The sequence below is a fragment of the Polyodon spathula genome, chromosome 5 (assembly GCF_017654505.1).
Source record: "Polyodon spathula isolate WHYD16114869_AA chromosome 5, ASM1765450v1, whole genome shotgun sequence".
Taxonomy (NCBI): Eukaryota; Metazoa; Chordata; class Actinopteri; order Acipenseriformes; family Polyodontidae; genus Polyodon; species Polyodon spathula.
In genome coordinates, this window is record NC_054538.1 from 17,680,009 (window position 1) to 17,702,695 (window position 22,687).

The following is a 22,687-nucleotide window of genomic DNA, read 5'->3' on the forward strand; positions in this document are numbered from 1 at the left end:
GTGTACAGAGAGTAAATATTGGCATAGGTGGAGAATAAGGTGCCAAGCGACTTAGCTGGTGGAGAATAGGAGGCCAATGCAGAGTTCTATCCATGTCGGTTGGTAATGGAACGTTTGGTGATAGCAAATATATTTGATTTCTCGATATACAACGTCATTACCATAAGTGATATTGCTGCAGACCTGTTTAAGATCATTTATTCTTTTCAAAAGTTTAATATTTTCAGTAAACTTTTCTGGCGTGAGAAATGTTATATAGGTAGTAGTATGATAAAGAACAGCTACACAAAATTAGTGGGCTATATCTGGCTATGTACGAATCCTGACTGTCTGGCTAAAAAATTAGTTGTGTCAGAAAGGTTATAGCAACCTGGGAAAGGCCGATAGGTGGGTATTTGGCTTTTACCAACCAGATATCCAGTTCGGGTACCTTGCCTTTGTTGAGTGGCTAGATGCTTTAACACTCCTACCAATCATCACCAAAATAGTGAGACTGGGGACTGAAATACACAGTGATCAGTGGCCAGCATACCAACACATTGCAGCCCTACCTGGTAATCCCGGCTATATTCATAAAACCGTCAACCACTTGGAAAATCTCAGCCCCGGACACGGGAGTCCACACCAACAACGTGGAGAATTACTGGGCTCTTGCTAAAAAACAATTTAAAACTATGCAGGGCACGGCAGCAATGGTGATACTGTCGTGCCTGGACGAATTCATGTGGAGAGAAAGGCACAGCAAGAATTGCGGAGATGCATTTCTAAATATTGTGCATCAAATAGGCGATCACACAGCTGTGGAAGGGGGCGGGACCAGCAGCAGGCAGGGCAAGAGATGAACCTAGAGGAGGAGTGCAGCCATATACAACATCATGAGGTGAAGCAGCCGCAAAACTATCAAAGGCTCTTTTAAGAGACACCCAAATCTTTTCAGCCAATCAGAGCCTCCCTCAGGTTAGCGCCCTGTGTGGCCGCACTGCTCGCACCCCCCTTGGCATGATAAGAAAATGAAAAGTAAATGTTGCATTTCAGCAGTAGGAACTTCAACATTTTCATCTCAGACCTAGTGTTGTGCTCTTGTGATTTTATTGTTTGTATACCTTAACCTAAAAGCAATCAATTGAGTCTTTGACTGTGGTTTTAATTGCTTTCCATACCGGGAAAGGAACACTGAACACACTAGCACAGCTCTTAAAAAAAAAATCGTTAATGATAATTAAGCATCTAAAACATTTTTTTTTTTTAACACATAATAGTGAAATTGCAATAATTTCCTTGCAGTTTTCTAACACATTCTGATACCTTTTTTAAGTACTACCAGCATGTTAACGTGTCAACAACTTTCACAAAACCAAAATACAGAATTTAATAAATAGAAATTATTAAATAAATATAAAAATCACGTGCATAGCCCGGGAAAAGATAAATTGCAGTATATTATATATAAGTATATATATCTTTAAAAAAATTGCATATATATACTATATATATATTATATATATACTATATATATATGATATTTCCGCGAACGACCTTTGGACCAAAAACAGGAATTGAATAAATAGAAATTATTAAATATAATATTTTTTTTTAGGACACAATGTTTTACGTCGTATTTTCTGTAAATTGTTGAAAATGAAAACACATGTTACAATATACAAAACAAAACATAAGCAGTATCAAAGCAATGTTCAAGAAAATTGAAACTTGTCTCTAAATCTTGGATTCCTCAAAATAGCCACCCTTTGCCTTAATAACTGCCTCACAAACACGAGGCATTCGGTCAACAAGTTTCAGCAGGAAATCACACGCCATGTCTTCTCAGCTCTTCCCCAGCAATTTCCAGAGATGTAGGGCACTTGTGGGGAGCTTTGCTTTGACACTTCTGTCCAGTTCATCCCATACAAGTTCTATGGGATTGAGGTCTGGAGACTGGGCAGGCCAGGTCATTAGATTGAGTTGTCCTTCACTTTCCTTCTTCGCCAGATAGTTCTTGCACAACTTTGAGGTGTGTTTCGGGTAATTATCTTGCTGAAGAATGAAGGACTGCCCAACTAGCCGTAATCCTGGTGGAATGGCATGTCTCTGAAGTATGCTATAATAGCCATGCTGGTTGAGCTTGCCATGGACTTGGTAAAGATCACCAACTCTGTCACCAGCAAAACAACCCCAGACCATGACACTGCCACCTCCATGCTTGACAGTGGGAACCACACATGCAGAACTCATGCGCTCACCCTCTCTGCGTCTTACAAATACTCGGCAGTTGGACCCAAATATTTGAAATTTTGACTCTTCCAGTTAGGCCAGCTTCACGCAATCTCCTCTGAACAGTTGGTGTTGAAACATCTGTAATTCTAGTAGCATTTAGCTGAGCTTGTATTTCAGGGGCAGTTAATCGCTGGTTTCGCAGACTTGTGACTCGAATTAACTTGTTCTCTAATTCTGAGGTCACCCTTGGCCTGCCTGACCTTGCTCGGTCCTCATGAGTGCCAGTTTCTTCAAATCGTTTGATGGTCTTGGCCACAGCAGTTACAGACATTTGCAAAGTTCTTGTGATTTGTCTTAAAGATTGACCTTCCTTTCTTAAAGTAATGATAAACTGTCTTTTTTCTTTGCTTAACTGAGTGTATTTTGTTATTTTCTGCTCCCTTGCATTAAGGAATGACAAACTTGTGCCTATGCTACCTATATTTACAGTAATCATGGACCCTCACCTCTTAACAATAATTGGTGACAAAAGGTTAATTAGGTAACATGCTAGTTAACTCAGAGAACATCTAACAAAGACACCTTTATACTTAGGCCAGTGTTCTAACACTGTGTTATACAGATTTCAGACTTTTAACTGACTTGGGCTTCAGACTGAAATTCCCTTGCTTTGGGTAACCATTTCATTGAAATTGACAAGATTTACATTTTCATTTAAAAATTCAATTTTTGAGTGCAATTCACTTCTGATTATCAGCTTATATAAGTACATTTATCATATAATGAAATATTAAGTGTTTATAGACAAGTTTATACAGTTAAAAGCATAGATAATCATGAAAAACCTGGTTTCAAGCAGGTGTACTCCAACTTTTGACTGGTACTGTGTGTAAGCTTACATTTGCCACAGTCATTCAAAAGGGACTAAGACAGTGAGCAGAGAGTGATTAATGTTTACTGCTGTAAGAGGCATCTTGGATTGATGTTTTTTTTTTCTTTCTCAGCGTGAATTCCGAGGCATCGCGTGCAAATGTAACCATAACTTAAAGCTTTACATAAAATAAACGTTTAGGTCAATGGGACACAACAGGTATATCTGGTTTTACATATGGTCCTTAATCAAAAGCATGCACAGTAACAATGACCCGAAACAGTAACAATGACAAGAACCTGCACGAGAGAGAAAGAGAGACAGAGATATCAAAATACAGGTGTTATGCAGATTTCTGTATCCCCGTAAGATTCTGTATCCCCGCATGATTCCATGCCTGTGCAGGTGCAGTTTTTCAAAGCTGGACGTGGATGCGCGACATTCCTGTGCTGCAGTTTGCAACAAATATTTAAAACAAGACCAAACTAATTCTGTAGCAAAATAAAACAGCACATTTAACACCACTGATTTTCTATAGTAAGCTCAGCCTCCTGCGTTGCTCAATACACAAAACCTTGATTCAAAGTAACACGGTAATTTTAAATAAAACGTTTTTTTTTCTTTCTTTGTTTCTTTTTTTAAAACACATTTTAATTGTATTATATGTAAATACTGTTCAGAAAGATCAAGCGTTCACGTTTAGCGATCTTGATCTACGCAGCCTTCAAATCTAAGGGTATACAGAACCATTTTCACTTTACGTCTCATACAAATAACGTAAATCACCCACTCTGAGCAAAATGCAATTTTCTTCTGACGGATAAATAAATAAATAAATAAATAAATAAATAAGATACATATAAAGCTATAAGCTATATATGCTCATCCATTATATTCTTTAACATTTTTAATAGGTTTTGTTCCCGATAAAGTTGAGCTAACACACATATGTCAGTACATCACCATGTAATAGCATACCGTTACGTAATTCTACATTCACCAAATGCATAATCTTTTTCATGTTCTCAGTTGCCCCCTACCGTGTGTAAAATAAATAACCGCAGAGGTGTGAACACATATGTGAAGATTTTAGAAACACATTATCTATCTATCTATCTATCTATCTATCTATCTATCTATCTATCTATCTATCTATCTATATAATTACATGATGAAACAATGATAACCCTAACAATGATTATTTGCTAAATAATAACTGCGTCAATAATAAGTTAATCAATTAGTAAACACTTTATAAATACAGCTGTTATCAAATACAATGAAACCTGTTCATGCGACCACCTTTATTTAGCGACCACCTGATCTAAGTGACCACTTTAAATTTGTGCTTTTATTGAACTGTATTAAGCGACCACCTGTATAACGGGACCAGCAACAAAGTCAAACCTGCATTAAGCACCCTTTACACAGGGCTATTGTATAAGGAAAATATTGTTTTAAAATGACTGACTTGCTGATTCTGTTTCACCTTCATTACATCTTCGAACACAAGAGCAAGCAATGGCACTAGTCACTTTCAGATGCTGCTTGCATTTCGTTCTCGCACTTGCCTGGTAACTCGGTAGCATCCAATGTGTCCGTGTCTTCTGGTGTTGTTCTTTCCCGCTAATTTAACAGGACGTTCTCATAATTAGTACGTAACGGCTTAAGACTTAAAGGCAAACCGTTAAAAGGATAATAAACGCCGAAAAATTCAAGCCATGTTTATAAGAATATGAAAACAATGTGTGCGGTAATCGAAAAAAGGTCTTATGCTTCTGCTGGCGTTGGTTACTTTCACTAAATATTTTGTGTTGTAAATGCATTATCCAAATCAACGTTATTAAATTACATAGGTCTATTTCCTTTTGTTCATATGACATATTCTGGCTTTTACAATGTATATAAGACATACATAATTACAGGAAAGCATGTCAGAGACTAATAGAAAATTCATAATTTATAGGCCCTCTTTTTGAGAGACCACCGGTGTTAAGACTGTCCATTGAGTGGTCTCTAAATACAGGGTTGACTGTATAGGCTACTAGATTTTATCAATATTACACGTAAGAGCCAATATATTTCAATACAGTGCAGCATAATCTTAACGCTTTTCCTTTTCTTTTTATGGTCAACCATATATGTTCCTATATGTTATATTGTATGTGTTTTTTTTATTTTATTGAATTTGTAGTGGTTTTCACTATGGGCCCTGTTTTCACTTGGTTTATGAGGTTACCGGGGGTGCCTAAGCTCTTCTTTCAGCGCGTAAATAGCGCGTATACCATGTGATAATAGGGCCCCACTTCTCAATTGGAAATCACAGGTTTCCGCTTGATTCTTATGCCTGCCAAATTCCCGTTTCAAACTGTGCACATCTGTGGGTGTTTGATGTGAGTGCAGAAGAGAATATAGTAGGGTTATTACAAAACAAGCCTAACACAGTTACCATAATTAAACACTGAGATATTTAACCTGTTCCTAGAAAAATAACATTGTTAAATACATGTCGATATAGACCTAATGAGTTTCACCCTTCACATAAAAGTGAATGTAGTAAATATTAGTAAATAGTAACTAATATGTAAGTGTATATGGGTTTCCTTTTGCATTGTAGAGGTAATAACGTTGTTAGCTCCAAATTAGTTTTTAAGGGCAAATTGTTCAATTTAAACTGGCAATTTACATTACACAGAAAAATAACACACTTTCACAGATTACAACGATATACTACTCCACGAAGTGTTTGTTCTGTAGTTACTTAAATGTATTAAGCCAGGAGATATCCCTGCTGTGTGTGTCACCACCACCCAATTTGGACGCACAGAGCATGTGGGTAAAAACTTGTGACCATAAAGAGGGGATAAAAGTCAACAGTGGATGTAATAAAACTATTTTTTATGAATGGAAATCAACGAAGCCACAACCGTTTAGGTCTGAGTGCATTGTCAAGCTGTGTATTAATATCAACATAAATAAATAAATAAATAAATACGCATGAAAGTTTTGTGAATACAAACTTTTATCACATATCTGACCACACCATGGACTGAAGTTGTATAAGAATGTTTTATCACTACATTTTTGGTAAAAGTAGTAAAAATACTGTAAACAGAGATAAGGTTTATGTGGATAAAACATTTATCTCCACATTTATTCAGAGCGATTAGAATACTAAATATGTACTTGCTTTCACAACTATCACATTGAAGAAATTATCGTGGCTTATCAATGTAGTTAAAAAATGAAAATACTTCAAACGAATTAAAAAAAAAAAAAAAAAAAACAGTTTATTATTGTGATATAAACTAATTATATCCTAACAGAAATCGAGATTCAGATTAGATAGGTACATGTAATTGTTAAACTCACACACGTATTTGCATACGGGAGACCGGGATTCGTTGTCACACGGGTTGGTTGTCACAGTGCTCATAGCTATGAAACTAGATAGCGCAGGCAGGTGATACTAACACTGAAATGTATGTTCTATTGTCTGGAAGTCAACCATCTTGTAATTTGAGGTCAATTCCATCTAACATAAAGGTTAGCACATATTTCTTTTTTTTTCATACCAAAAAAAAAAAAAAAAAAAAAAAAAAATGCATATCTTGTTATTTATGTTATAACTCTTAGTATTATTTGAGTTTGTTTGAACTGGTGGCCATGTTAAATAGAACCAGGCACTGGCTATCTTTTGGTGTAAAAACAAAACCAGTAGGTTCTCCCAGTAGTCCTGAGAGAACTAAATTATCATGTAAAGTCTGGTTGGGGCTGGTTGTCACACAGTTTTAGGGGTTGGTTGTCACATGTAAATCCTACAGGAAGAAGTCTTATATTTTTTCTTTCAACTTTTTTTTTTACACCAAAATGTGGGATATGTCACCATATAATGCTTATTTAAATTATTTGCTCTTTGTCCTCTGGTGCTGTGGAGGCTGAGGTATTATTTTGCAGCATGGGTCAACATTTCAAATATATATATAGGTCTGTATTTTTTATGTTGACATAAAAAGTAAAAATACAACTTTTTCTGTCTTTGTACACAGTAGAAACTTTAAGTTATTAAAAAAAAAAAAAAAAATTGCATTATTGTCTACTATAAAAGCAAGAACATACGTTGTGACAACCAACCCCAGTATGGGGCAGGGTGTCACAGGTGACTGGCACATTTTCAACCTTCTAAATATCATATTTGGAATAAAGTTATACTGGAATAAAAACATCAATTTGTAGGTGAAGAGTTATTCTTCAATGTATTGAGGAACAGAACCTCGCAGCATGGCACCAGATTGAGGAAAAAGAAAAAAGAGTAAAAAGTATGACAACCAGCCCCGGTCTCCCCTAGAGAACAGAAATGAATGGCTTTGAACAAAAAACACTTTTCATTTGTTTGTATATTTTACTGTTTAGTTTTCATATAACTTTAGGTTATATTGTACCTTTAGCTAGAGAAGATTAAAGGATGTTATTCTGTCAGAAGACCTAAACGTTCAAGTTATTGGTTTTGTGTAGTGCTTTATTGAAAGAAAATGTGTCCATACCTACATACATATATTTATAAGAAATAGGAATTTAAGTTGCAGATATTGTAATTGTAGGACACACACACACACACACACACACACACACACACACACACACACACACATATATATATATATATATATATATATATATATATATATATATATATATATATATATATATATATATATAACAAGTCGCCTAATTGCATTCATCTGTTGGCCGAACAACCAAAATGTTGACAATTAAACATGTTCGATTATTCAAGTTACTGAAAAGAATGGAAACAAACAAAAAAGCCAGCTGAACTACTAACCTCCGTCTGGCTGCAAAGGTTGGCAGAGGTTCAAAGCAGTGCCGACATGGGAAATGAAACAGGAGTAAAAAGTTGAATGATTCTCAATACATCACTATCACCATATATTCAATATTTGTTGTGTATATTCTGTCTATGTAAAACTATAACAGTGTGACACCGTCGAAACCGTACCGTATTCAATTACTTATGTTAAATTAAAAAAAAAAGAAATAAACTAAAAACAGAACAAATAAGATGTATTACATTCCAATACTACTACTACTACTACTACTACTACTAATAATAATAATAAATGGGACATTTTGCTACATAAAAACAACAGCAGTTACTTTTAAACCGAAGCCTTAAAATCAGAAACAATACATACGTATTGCATTGTATACTTCATCCCTTCTTGTTAGATTAATTTCTAACTTGCAAATTTTATAATACAAATCATCAACATACAATCATACAGGCATGGACAAATCAATCAATCAACCAATCAATAATATGATTGTAAGTTAACTGTACGGTTACAATCACATGTTGTAAACAAAAATAAACTGGTCAGATCATCAAAACCAGTTCCATTGGCATCAAGGTATAATAAAAGAATAAAAGCCATAGTTCGAAAATACCTCCCCAGCCAACTGATTATTTCCTTTCTATTTGTTTTAGTTGGTGTCAGGTATTGTGTTGTTAGCAGAGATTAAACAAATATTCAAGCCTCAAACATCTACTCACGCAACGCTGACTGCACGCAACAATGGGAGGCGACAGAGGGACATTTTTAACTAGAACCGACTGTTTACACAAAGTTGAAGTGAGAGAGCTGGGATTCAAGTGAGTGATTAATTAGCAACCGAATCTCGGCACAACTGTATGTATAGATCCAGGGATCACTCACTTGGAGTTGGTGTGTTCGCAGAACAGGAAGGAGAGAGAGAGAGAGAGAGAGAGAGAGAGAGAGAGAGAGAGAGAGAGAGAGAGAGAGAGAGAGAGAGAGAGAGGAGATGAATCTCTGAGCTAAAAAAAAAAAAACATTCATGTAATACAGCAAACCACATGGGTCTCATTGTGACGAAGTAGGATCCTATTTGTCAATGAATTGTTCATTACAAATCAGTTGTTCAGGGATTCTATGACAAAGGTATAAATATAGAGGTGCACACGGATTGGAGCTCTCACGGGGCTTGGCTGTAGTTAATGTGAATGAAGTAGCGGCTCGGAAGTTGGACATTATAATGCAGATCTTATCATAAAAGTCTTGTTTAAAAAGACATAATTCATTTTGTGGATCCTCATTCCTATTATATATCTATATATATATATTTTTTTGTTTGTGTATATACATTTTAAAAAATCATCTGCATGGAAAAATCTTGGTGTATGCAACTACCTGGCAATTTCACGTCTACATCTCCTGTTCCCTGAACTGTCATAAGACACAATCTACTGAAATCGAAATTGGTGACAAGTTTCATTTGTCGACACCTGGACACGCAGACTTCGCAGTGAAATTGAACTCTTTAGTTTGCACCGCAGGGTGGAATTACAGTGAGAACCCCACATCCATAACTTTGATGCCAAGTTACTTTTTGACAGTGTCAGCGTGCAGTTTACCTGGCGTTCCCCTTTCATCAAGCCTTGCGTGAACAGACCTGCATTCCAGTTAACAAGAGCAGCGCTGCTGTGCTGTTTGATTGAGGAGTTTGGCTCGTGTAAACTAACAGGTACATTTTTGCAGCCTTTCTTAAATATAATTCGGAACTACTGGGAAGCACACACTGCTGTCTTTGTTCAATTTCTCAATGTTGTAGCTACTGCAATCTAATTCAAAGTGTCTCCGTGCTAAATGGTACATAATATTTGAATATAAACTATCAATAGATTTATCTTTCTGTAAAACGGGCTAGCTATTTATTTATGCGTACATCTCTCTCTCTCTCTCTCTCTCTCTCTCTCTCTCTCTCTCTATATATATATATATATGTGTGTGTGTGTATATTACAAGTAATTCAAACTTTTAAATATATGTTTATATTGTTTGAGTCTTTAATCTCAAAAGCAGCTAATACATTATAAATTGACTATTTAGTCGTTGGTCTTTACAGGTCCTAAGATGAAAATGATTAAGATTTTGGAGGAGATTTCCAGACCGTCTACGCAGAGCGTTTTGCTGGTTTTCTTGACTGTCTTAGCTGTTGTACACGTGTGGAGGTGGTTTCAGCAATGGGTTAGGAACGCAAAGAAGTGGACAGGTCCACCTGGCCCTTTCCCTTGGCCAGTAATCGGAAACGCCGCCCAGATTGGCAGCACTCCGCATATATCATTTACCAAAATGGCACAGAAATATGGAGACGTCTTTCAAATCAAATTAGGCAGTCGCAACGTAGTAGTCCTCAACGGCGAGAATGCCATCAAGCAAGCACTCATTAAGAAAGGGTCTGACTTCGCTGGCAGACCTGATTTCATCTCCTTCAAACTGGTCTCCGGTGGAAAGAGCATGGCGTTCGGCGGTTACTGCGACTTGTGGAAGGCGCACAGAAGGATTGCCCAGTCCACAGTCAGAGCGTTCTCTACCAGCAACCCGCAAACCAAAAAGGCATTCGAGCAGCACATTATAAGCGAGGTCAGGGAACTGATTTATCTTTTTCTGAAGAAAACGGAACAGGAGAAGTATTTCCAACCGAGCCAGATTCTGACTGTGGCCACCGCCAATATAATAAGCGCACTGTGTTTTGGGAAGAGATACCGCTACGAGGACGTAGAGTTTATGTCGGTGGTTGGCAGAAACAACGAGTTCAGTGAAACAGTAGGGGCGGGGAGCCTTGTGGACGTCATGCCGTGGTTGCAGAGTTTTCCAAACCCAATTAAGACTATGTTTGGCAACTTTAAGAATCTCAATTTAGAGTTTTTTGCATTCATCCAAGATAAAGTGACCCAGCACCGTGCCACAATTAAACCAGGTTTTATTAGGGATATGACTGACGCTTTCATCCTTGAGCTCGACCAAGGGAAGCGTGACATCAACGGGGTTCTATTGGGAAAAGAACATGTGCCTCCTACTGTCAGTGATATCTTTGGGGCGAGCCAGGACACCCTCTCCACCGCACTGCAGTGGATAATCCTGCTTCTCATCCGGTAACATTTTATATTTTGTTTGTTAGCTTTGATCAGTAAAGTAAATGCTAAAATCTATTAGCGAGTCTAATATTAATATTATAAAACAATAAGCAAATTATTTTATTTATTTATTTATTAATTATTATTATTATTATTATTATTATTATTATTATTATTATTATTATTATTATTTAGTAGTAGTATATGACTTACATTTAAACTGATGTATACACAATGTATCAGTGTAGTTTTATTGTATCAGTGTAGTTATCTTACTGACCCTTGATTTATAGCCTGATGCTAAGATATAACATCATTATAGCCTACCCTAAACTAAACTGTATGCCTTGCTTCATTTCATGTTTCAATAAAGGACATTATTCTGCTGCCATTGCCCCATGTTCTGGAGTTGTGCAGTGCTAATTCGGAAACAGGTGGACTGTCAGTCCTGGCATCTTTCCAATACTTGCTCCACTCAACATACCACCATTAACATTTTTTTTTGCGTTTAATTTTAATTATTTGCTACATACAACTGGTTAAAAGAAAAAAAAGTATAATTGTGACTAGTTCTATTACAAAATGTAACAACAATGCATGTGATAGTATAATTCACACGCATAGGATAGCAGATATTGTGGAGGTGTAGCATTCTAGTAGTACAACGTTTTCCTGAAGTTCATTTGCCATGATACTTAGGATAATACAATTGAATAGCGGGGAGGTTAAAAGCTGCCTGCGTGCCCAGGTGCAATTTAAAAGTTACTTATTTAGATATATAACCCGATAAGCACACACTAGCCCCATCAGTTTTTATGGGCTTTTGTGCGTAATAGAAAATGAATACCAACACTTTTGTATTGTTTATTTTAGATAGCCTTTGATTTTTACAGCATGCTTTTTTTATTGAAACCATTGTGTGTTGTCATTTTGCACAATATCTTTTTTTTAAATATTGATATTGTTACTCAAATGAATAGGGACCGACTACACATTTGTCATACAGGCTATTTTCAGATTTATTTGGTCGTTATTGGGGAAATTAAGGATTTGCAGGAAAACAAATAATTATGATCAGCAGAAATACAGTAACATGTCTGTTGAGAAGTTTTCATGCAGCAGTATCCTTGTCCTATAAAATAAACATGCCTGCTCTATAGCCTGCAGGTTGACCGACGTGTCGCATTGCCATAAAAGCCTTTGTGCAACTTTGCATGCCATTACATTAGCACGAGAGGTTACTTTTGTTTATGTTCACAAGGATTCTATATAGACTGGTGTGTCTGCTGCAAGATATAGGGAACGTTTCATGTAGCAGGGGGTATTCATCAAGTCCAACTATCAGTTTACACTACAGAAGTCAACCGAGTTTCCCCTTATAAAACTAGTAGCAACCAATTCTCCAGTTGCTTTCCGTGCAAGGTAATGATACTACCACTGACTAGTACTAATAATTATAGGCATACAGCTCTTTATCTCATAAGATTCCCTCATGTTTTCGGCGAAGTGAAATTTCCCTTAAAATTGTAGAAAGTAAAAAAAACAAAAAAAAAAAACAAATACAAAACACAACTTTACACAACATAGATATACAATGAAATGTAATTAACGATGATCTCGGTATGCAATTCCGAGAGTCCAATTATAATAGTACAGTATGTGGAAAGATCAGTCACACCGCGTGCTTTGTTTATTTATCTGTCTAAGGATTGCAAAGCAACACCGTTACCAACAAGGGACACAAATCGTTATTTCAACACAAGTGAAATTGCAGCCAGAAAAGTCTCAGATCTAGTGATTAGAAATCAAATTGGGATGTGAAGTACACATGGTCTGTATGTACAGTAGTTGTCTGAAAAAGTTGAAGGTATAATGAAATAAGATGTGTGATACGTTACAATAATATTTAACCATTATCATTTGTACATCATACCCTCATCTCTAAAATGATAATATCCTGGAACACAGATGACTAATCACTTTTTTTTTTAGAAAGTCCTAGGAACTTGAAGCGCTTCCCACCAAAACATGTTTAACTTTCCAACCTTCAACGAGTTACATACATTGAGTGATTTAAATGTAATAATTCAGGATGGAAAGGGTTAAATCTGGATTTCATGGATGTAGACTGTGTTAACTGTTTCTTTGTTTCTCTCTTTCCATTCATCAGGTTTCCTGAGATGCAGACCAGACTTCAGCAAGAAGTAGACAATGTTGTTGATAGAACCCGCCTGCCTTCCATTGAAGACAAGCCCAGTTTGCCCCACGTCATGGCATTCATCTACGAAGCCATGCGCTTCTCTAGTTTCGTGCCAATCACTATTCCTCATTCCACTACTACTGACACCTCAGTAAATGGTTACCACATTCCCAAAAATACAGTTGTCTTCGTGAACCAGTGGTCAGTCAACCATGATGCACAGAAGTGGCATAATCCAGAAGTCTTTGATCCAACAAGGTTTGTGTCTGAGACTGGGGATCTCAACAAGGACCTCACCAACAATGTTTTAATCTTCTCAGCTGGAAAGAGGAGATGCATTGGGGAAGAGCTCTCCAAAATGCAACTTTTTCTTTATACCGCTATACTGGCACATCAGTGTAACTTTATTGCAAATCCGGAGGAACCAAACACACTTGACTCCTGCTACGGCCTGACTCTCAAACCGACTCCCTTCTCCATCGCTGTAACGCACAGGGGCACCATGGAGGTGATGGACTCTTATGTCAAAGACCTGCAGAAATCTGAAAGCAGTATGTAAACTAATGTAATGCAACTGCCTCTAGAACAAATGAAGGTAAAGAAGAATACAGAAATTGGTTGCTGGGTGGCCACAAAGTGTCTCTTAGATGGACGATCAGTGAAACATAGCATTATCTTGCCTTTTTACATTACAGATCTTAAATGACGTACACAACCTTTTAGAATGATTAAATTGCATTGTTTTTATGAACTGCTGGAATGCACGTATATAGTTTTGGTATATATATATACATACACTGTACATAAACCAAAGAAAAAATCCACAGAAAAAATAATCAATATCACAATAAAATGACTGACAGAGCTTTATTCTCTCCAGCATATGAAATCACAATCAGAAAGCACAGCTAGAGTATGTTTAAAAGATCCATGCAGATAAACTAATATGTCTCTGCAGACAGTAATGTTTTATTATTATTTTTTTTTTTAATTACACAAATCATTCTAAAACAAAGTCAAATGAGGTTTGAAAACCTTTTGCATTCTCTTTGTTAAACTAGAGTTGGTATTGAATAAACTGGTGTTCTGTTATAACTCAGAATAATTTGCAGTCCCTACTTTAAATGCAGACTTTAGACCACAGATGGCTAAAGGTGGCTCTTCCACTCCTGTTTGTTGTCCTAACACTTTTCTAAATTGTTTAATTGAACCATTTAAACTTGCACCCAGGCCCTGAAGTGGTTAATTATCATTTTGGAAACAACTGTTTCTAATTAGCCTACAAGGGAACTACTACTATGTAGCCCAAATAACACTAGTTCCCATCCCTAACATATCAATTCCAGTTCAGATATTTATTCCAACCGTGTATTAAATTGATTATTTGAACTGGCTAAGGGTCAACCAATTTATTTAGGACTTGATTGGAACAAAGTCTTGGACTGTTGTATTTCAGTGCCTATATTGTGCCTGTGATATTTAAAAAATATAATTCAGCTTTTTGTTGTCTAGCTATAGAAATGCAGGCTGTAAAATATAATACATCATCTGTAAATATGCCGCTATTAGATGTAGCTCACCAACACACCTAGTACAGCTTTTCATACATCCTTGAAAAAGATGCTGTGGTATTTCTCTCATTCTGAATACAAACAAAAAACAAGAACCTCAGGTGTTCAAAAACTGCAAATCCGATCCTCAACTTAGCCTGTGTCCGTGAACTACTGTAAAAAAAAATAAAATAAAAAAAAATAAATAAATAATCATGTTTCAAGTTTAGATCTATATTGGATCAACTTGTCCTGTTTATCTTTTATATTGTGAGATATTTGTCATAGAAACAAGTTATAAAGGTGGTCTTTTATTTAAAGTCATTTTTATAATATTTTTGCTGCTAATGAAGCTAACATCTTATGAATTTGTAACCAGTTTTTTAAAAAAATAAATAAAATGAGAAAAATATGTTGTGATAATTTTTTTCTTATAGTACAGACATTTACTGTACATTTAACTGTGCATGATATAAATACAATGTCATTAATCAATACTTTATACCCCACTATAGCAAAAAGAGTACCACCCACAGTATACTAGTTGCACAACATTTATTCAGACATGCTAGACAGAGGAACTTAATGTTTTATCTATTGCAAGTGCGTCGAAATACTTCCTGCACAAAAACTTATTATGAAAGAAAAAAAGTTATGAATGACCTAGCTCCACAATATAAACAAGCAGCACAAGGAACTAGTTCTTATAGTCTACACATAAACAGAGTACTTTTAGTATTACCTGTCCCATTCATAAACTTTCTATTTGTTTTCTGTGTGTAATGTAAAATGAACTTATTTGACTGACAGTCATCCATTAACTTTCAATTACTGGCACTTTATTTCAATTCGTATTTAGAGGCTGACTTCAAGGCTAACACATTTGCCCTTCAAGATCGGCCCTGTCACCTACTCTTGTAAACTTCATGAGTGGCATTTGTTGCCAACAGCACATGCCATTTTTTTTAACCTGACCATAATTAGCTTGAAACCAGAATGCTGTTTAAACAATGTGCAATACTGATACCTGGATGAAATGTAGGTCAACATTCAGAGAACCTTTTTTCTGGCAACTATTCAAGCAACTTAAGTTTCTTAAGTTATGCTGCACAGCAAGTACCAGTACATGGATATTTGTGAAGACAGATATAAAGTAATGTATTGAAGCCTATCTGAGCACAGCAGGTGAAGCGTGATGCCCAAGGCAATGCTGACTCACTAATCTACGCTATAGATGAGAGCAAGGGCCAGGAGATTGATATTATTGGCAAACACACACACACACACACACGCCTATTAAAGTTCAAATACATTCCACCTGCAATATTATTGGGGATTGGGGCTGAGCGGCTTTCAGTGAAAGCAAATAAAAAAAAAAAAAAAAAAAAAAAAATATATAAATATATATATATATATATATTATATATATATATATATATATATATATATATATCTATATATATATGTACACACACACAAATTTAGTGCACTTTCACTCTCCATTTCCAACCTGCCATGTGTCAGAGAAAGTTTAAATGGGAAGGCATTTAAAACTAAACCCAGCGGGTGAAATGTCAGATGTCATTGGCTGAAATAACAGTACAAAATGTGAATCTTTCAAGTTAGCACAAATTGAGTGCTGACAAGTTATAAAAGGAAGTGACATGCACGCGCACCAGCTTTGTACATACTCTCGTGCTGCAGAGGTGCACTGCATACATATAAATCAGTGAAGCAGCTTTACTTTAAACCAAATACTTTACTTGTTAAGACAGGTTTGCTTAGTTTTTATTATGATGTCATTTGAGACATATCTAATCTTTCCTACTTTAATCTACCATTGAAATAGGTTATTTTCAACTCACTTCCTAATTATATGTGCACCTCACACCTGCACTACATTGGATTATAAGAGTTAAAAAACGGGGTTTTAGATCTGTTGCTTAAAATACATCATTAAAATAAATAATGTAAATAAATCAACGTACCGTCGGTAGGTAATCAGACTTTAATGCTTTATAGTATCATTTGAAACTTGATACACATAAGAGATATCTCTGCTACATTAAAGAGTAACTAGCATTTTTACTTACATTTCTCTTTTATTTTGTCTTGTTTGCAATCATTCCGAGTGGTTCTGGTTTCCGTTCCTACAAAGTTGAAATATAATTTTTTTTTCTCTAAACCTGACATTATATTCTACGGCTCAAACTTGTTTTTATCTGAAAAGCCCTAAATGCCGGTGTCAGAGAATATATGTGCCCCTGCCAAATATTTGTTTCCTCTTATTTAATTTTATTGGGAAAAGTAATCTTTATTTGCATATTAGTCTATTTCCATGCCTTTTCAACTAAAACCTTCATTTTAAGAGCACTTTCCCTAACCCTAGACTTGTACCATCCAGGCCCTTCTGACAGGTCCAGTCTCACCAACAAATACACACGAGAACAGCCTGCAAACATTGGTCACATTCACTAGCATTATACATGCATAATTTACACACAGACAGGATAAATAACAAACATGCATGTAGGGGGGAACAAATGTTTGCTGGTGGGAACACATTTGTTCTCCTGGGAGTACAGATATACTAATATTTGTTTCTTGGGGAACAAATATTCTGGGGAACCAATATTTGTTTACACCGGATAGAATAAACAGACTTCCTTATTCCATTCAACTCTTCATTTTAACTCTACCAACCCAGCCCCAATTACTCAATATCTATATAAACCAAGTAGGTGGGGTATGAGAGGTCACATGATTTGAATGCAATGGGTAAGTCTGTTTACTCCAGGTACTTAAGATTCTCCAGACAAGCTCAAAGGAAGCTCAAGCCAGGTAAAAGCAGATTTTGAGAAAAATGAGAGCCACTCAGAATTATAGCAAAACCACAAAACAATACAGGGAATTTAAACAGAACAACTAAAAGGACAATTCAAGCTACTCTAAGATTTTTTAAATCAGTGGTTACTGCAGTGATTTATCAAGTCGATGCTCTTTTTGTTAGGTCACTTACTTCGATATCCTTGGCTCAGGTACTGATAATCATACCCACAGTGCACAATAACATGCCTGAAGAGGTGCATCGTGGGTAACATTTCCATGTGGCACAAGAACAAAAGGCAAGTGTTTAAGATAACCTTTCCGTGTGCACTGCTTTATCTTACACTCCCAGAACATCCTGTATACTATCAACAAGGAGCTCAGAGTCAACCAGCCAGCCCCAAGTGCGTGACAAACGCAGATAAAGAAAACCGATTGCTGATAAGTAAAACAAGTCTAGCCCTATTTAAAAGTGTCAGTATAAAAACAAAATAAAAAGCCATAAAATATAATAAAATAAAGACAGTGCTATTTCAGGAGAAATTAATTCTGTTTTAACCGGGTTTGAAAAACAACTAGAGGTAATATTTAACCTACTTATACTTTGCATAGGGAGTTTAAACACGCTGAGAGGATGCAACTACTATTGATACAATAGCCAATTAAACACATAATCTGCTCTTCTTTGTTGAAATAGCTTATTCTAAATGAGTGTTTTAAAAATCAACAGCAGGCTTAATGCACAGCTCCACATATGTTTAACTTCTATTTCAATTAATACTACTACTAATAATAAGGCTGTATTGACAGGTCATTTCAGCTGCAGAGCTAGTGCAGATGGGAGTTGATATTCCGACAAACCATAAACAAGTGGGCAGACAGTAGAAAGTATTACCTTTAAAATCAATACACATGAAAAGGTGACTGCAAGTCCTCTTCAGTTAATTTTTAACTAACAAAATAAGCTCTGTTCAGGTTGCAGGTGGTTTGCGGGTTCAAATGTGTGTCTTAACATTGTAAGGGTTGTTACAACTCAGCTAGAAAAACAGACATTAAGAAAAGGTATCACCTGTTTCAATGTTGTGTTTCTGTTATGTCTGGGTCCTTGGTCATAGTATTTATTGAAACCTGCTCTGAACCTTATTCATTGCATTTAGTGATGTTAATAAAAAAAACAAACAAACAAAAAAACCCCAGCAAATTAAGGCTGTCAGTATTTAGATCTGCCTATGTTTGGATCCTTCAAATAGAATCTAGAATGGTCAGCTAGGTACCAAGTATGCAATGCATTCTGGGAATGCCCCTTAGTGGTAAATTGGTTCCAGGCCGTGCTCCTCTCTCTCTCTCTCTCTCTCTCTCTCTCTCTCTCTCTCTCTCTCAGAGTGGCAGGGACTATATATCCTTCCCTTTTTCTAGGGACAAGTAAATCAAGTAAAATTGAAATTGGAAAAAAAAAAAAAAGTGAAATTCAATCAGAGATCCTTCTTTATTGAAAGGACGGTACAGTACCCTTTCAAATGGAAACATGCTCTAGGCAGGCAGCTTTTCACCTTTCACTCTGTTGACTTCAAGGACTTGGTGACAGATATTTGAGTTCTCATCTGAAGCACTTGTCCATACGCGTTCTTCACAGAGAAGCGGTGGATAGCAGAGCAGTGAAAAACCACCAGCATCATAGCCAGAGATGCAAGACATGATAAAACTTCCTCTAGTACAGCTGTCTCATAAGTTGGGCCAACAGAAAGGCTAAACACGACACAGCCACAAGAGGGAGCTAGTCGTAATGTAGACAACACTATATAAAACACAAATCAAGAAAAACTTATCAGGAACTTTAATTAGTATGCTGGAAACAGCATGATCTGAACTTCCCAACTGGAATAGACCATTAGAGAACAGAAGCACAGATAGCTGGTAAGTAAAACGGATCAGATATCAAACTTTTGCATTCTTAAACCCATCGTATCTGCAAAATGTCTTTTAAAGCACTGTCAGAGGATCGTGGGCCAACAGCAGTAGCAGGATGATAATTAAAACCCTTCACACATTAAGAGTAATCTTCATACGGAACAATTCTCTTTTAACTCTATCAGTGGACAGTGTTAATTGTACAAACGTGTTCCTACAAAAAAATTAATCTTTCTTTTGTCATTAGCAACATTTACAGTAATTTGTTCTTGTCACTAAGATAACTATGCACATAAAACAAGCTGCACCATACAGATAAATCCACACGTGTCACCAGTTTAGTTCCCTTTGAGTTTAAAAGGTACATTACCATTGATTTTATAATTAAATATCACTGAAAAAATAGAAAATAAATAACAAAATGGACATTGGTTGTATCAAATTTCTACAACAAAAGCTGTTCTTTAACTAGGAGCAGTAGACTGTAAAAATGAAACACATACTGATTCACATAAAATCCTTTGAAGACTATGTTAACCTGTTAACACAACCAAAGTACTGCAAATAAAAGGTTTTTGCAAATGCATTCTGAATGACATCAAGAATTACCAAAAAGCTTTACACTAAAGATTTCACTGCAGAAAATGATCCTCCTCATATAGCACTTTTACAATTTAGCTGGGATTCTCATACATATTTCATTGGAAGTCCAATGTTTTGCTTTGTATTTTAACTTCTTTAAATAACTGGTTTAAAAGACCAAATGGAAGGAAAAAAATATTTTAGAAACATTGGAATGCATTAAAAAACACAACTGTATCAGTACTTTGAGATTATAGTGAAAAAAACACATTGAAAAAGCAATACTCTGCTGATATTTCACACTTGTATGTATTTGTTTAGTGACCAGCAACACCAAACAAAACTAACACCAAACAAAGAGAGAACTCTGTGGCAACAGGGTGGAAGTTTCTAATGCATACAATTACAGTATTTTCCTGAGAAAAACAAATTGGGTAAGAATCTGTCTTAAATTACTATTTCATTACTTTGATTAGGGAGTTTAAATATTTATTCAGTGTTACTGAAGTTTCTCCAGACATTCAGAAGCTTGTTCAAAGCTCCTGAAAGTTGTTTCTGCATATTATTAAAAAGTGTTTATTTAAGGGAAACAGACAAGCTACAACAAAACAGTTTATTTAATAAATGTGTTTCACTGCTGAACATACATGTTTTAAAAGCATACATTAAAAGCCCTTTAATTTATTTAATTAAATGTGCTATTGATAATCATTTATAAATTCATAAATCATATATTTTTATATAAATACAAACATCTTTAAATTATTACATTCTCAATATCTATTGCAATTTACCCGAAGTATTATGATAACTATAGTGTAAATCATAAATTACTGTTCAATAATTTTTTTGTTTGTTTTTGAAAATGAATACATTCATACACATTATTGTAGCAGCAAGTGGCTTGTGTTCACATGCTGGTAAAATATTCTGCTACAAGGAATTCTGAACAATAGAAATATTTGCTGACATGCTCTGAGTAGGTATCCTTATTCACTGGCAGTCGTACACTTGACAGTTTATATACGCATAGCTGTATCAGAAATCTTTAACCCTTTCTCTTAGAAGAATGGCTGCAACACAATAGCTCCCTGAAGAAATAAACTGTTGAAAGTAAGAATTATCGCAGCCAAATAATGTCAAAAGTGATCAGTCAAACAGTTAGAAGTGGATCAATTACTAGTTCAAAAAAAAAATTTAAAGAAAAATGTTGGTCCCAAGGGAAATCTACAGCCTTTACCACAGTGGATATATGTACTGATTTTTCCAATATGACTGCACAACCTGGGGTTTGAAATATTTAAAATCCATTATTTGCAACACACAGAGACAGTAGTAACCTCAGTTGCTTTATAGCAACGTTTCACTTTTTGCTTTCTGTTCATCATACTGTTTCCAAGGTGGTGAGTGTTTGGTGTGCTACTTTTCTTAGCACGCACTTTCTAGGAAATAGTGGTATTTTGTTTTGTCAGGCAAGAGAGATACCATCTTTTAGGGTGTTTTTTACTCTTTATAAAAAACCTTGTCTTTTGTGTGCATGTAATGAACAATGTTGCTGAAACCACCTAACCGGGAGTGCGTGCCATCCAATGTCAAGCTTGAGATAATTACAGTCACTTCACCTGGGCTGAGGATCAAAGCAGACTGCAGAGGGCCTGCGGTACAGTTTAAACAGCTTAAAAGACAACAAGATATTTCTCTTGTTATATAACTGGTTTACAAAATTTAAATGCAGTAAATAAATCTACAACGTTGTTTAAACATTGATCCCGGAATGTATTAAAACCAGTAAATATTTGTGCTGCTGAAGGTAAAAAAGGTAAATTTTTCCCTTTTATATATATATATATATATATATATATATATATATATATATATATATATATATATATATATATATATATATATAAATAAATAGAGATTTCCAATAAATCTAAGAGACTACATCACACAAGACTTGCAACAAATTACACATATCCTAGTTCTAAACGTCATTCCATCTCCACAGTCTGTCAGTGCTGCTCTGTCATAGGGAAAGTGTGTCTTAGATTACTGACTGAGGGAAGACAGAATAGTGTCCAGCTCCTTCTGGGCTTCTTTATCCTGTAAGGAAACACAGCAGCACATAATGGTCATTGTTTAGATCATGACTGTGTCATCCATTCATAATGGAAAAACGTGCCTGTTATGACATCAATTGGTTTCACCTTAATTTGGTATTCAACTGGCGTCTCAACAAGTACCCAGTGTGTGAAATGGAATAGAAGATAATGCCCTCTAGCTAATCGAAAATAGTATTTTCTTTCTTTGTGTACTGTGATAATTTAGCACTACAATTTAAATGTTGTACTCTTACAACCCATTGATTAAACAGGTGTGTCCAATCATAAAACTATCTAGATCAGGTAGACAAGTGCACGTTGTGATTCTTTATTATTTCAGAAAATGTACACATTATGCTAAATAAATATGGGTTCATGTTTAATCACTAAAATAGGCTTGATGTAGCCCCAAAGAAACATGGCACAAACACAAGGCTGTGGTGCAGTTAAATGGTAAAAACTCTTTGGGACAATAAACAC

The 22,687-nt window shown here is 35.6% G+C and overlaps 2 protein-coding genes across 3 annotated transcripts in view; one reads left to right on the forward strand and one right to left on the reverse strand.

Moving 5' to 3' along the window:
• The first annotated feature begins 9,092 nt into the window (after nucleotides 1-9,092).
• LOC121315656 (cytochrome P450 1B1) lies at nucleotides 9,093-14,317 on the forward strand. 2 transcript variants are annotated; one of them, XM_041249930.1, is made up of 3 exons: nucleotides 9,093-9,646; nucleotides 10,012-11,057; nucleotides 13,210-14,317. In XM_041249930.1, exons 2-3 carry the CDS (start codon nucleotides 10,036-10,038, stop codon nucleotides 13,796-13,798), a joined length of 1,611 nt encoding a protein of 536 aa, XP_041105864.1. In that variant the 5' UTR covers nucleotides 9,093-9,646; nucleotides 10,012-10,035; the 3' UTR covers nucleotides 13,799-14,317. The 2 variants fall into 2 exon arrangements, with proteins under 2 accessions (XP_041105864.1, XP_041105863.1); XM_041249929.1 differs by having other exon boundaries at nucleotides 10,028-11,057.
• A 7,710-nt stretch (nucleotides 14,318-22,027) lies between these two features.
• Nucleotides 22,028-22,687, reverse strand: part of LOC121315657 (regulator of microtubule dynamics protein 2) — a 70,266-nt gene continuing 69,606 nt past the window's right edge. The window contains exon 11 of the mRNA XM_041249931.1: nucleotides 22,028-22,208. Within this exon, the coding sequence (XP_041105865.1) occupies nucleotides 22,155-22,208 (54 nt within the window). The 3' untranslated portion in view covers nucleotides 22,028-22,154. The remainder of the gene's footprint in view (nucleotides 22,209-22,687) is intronic.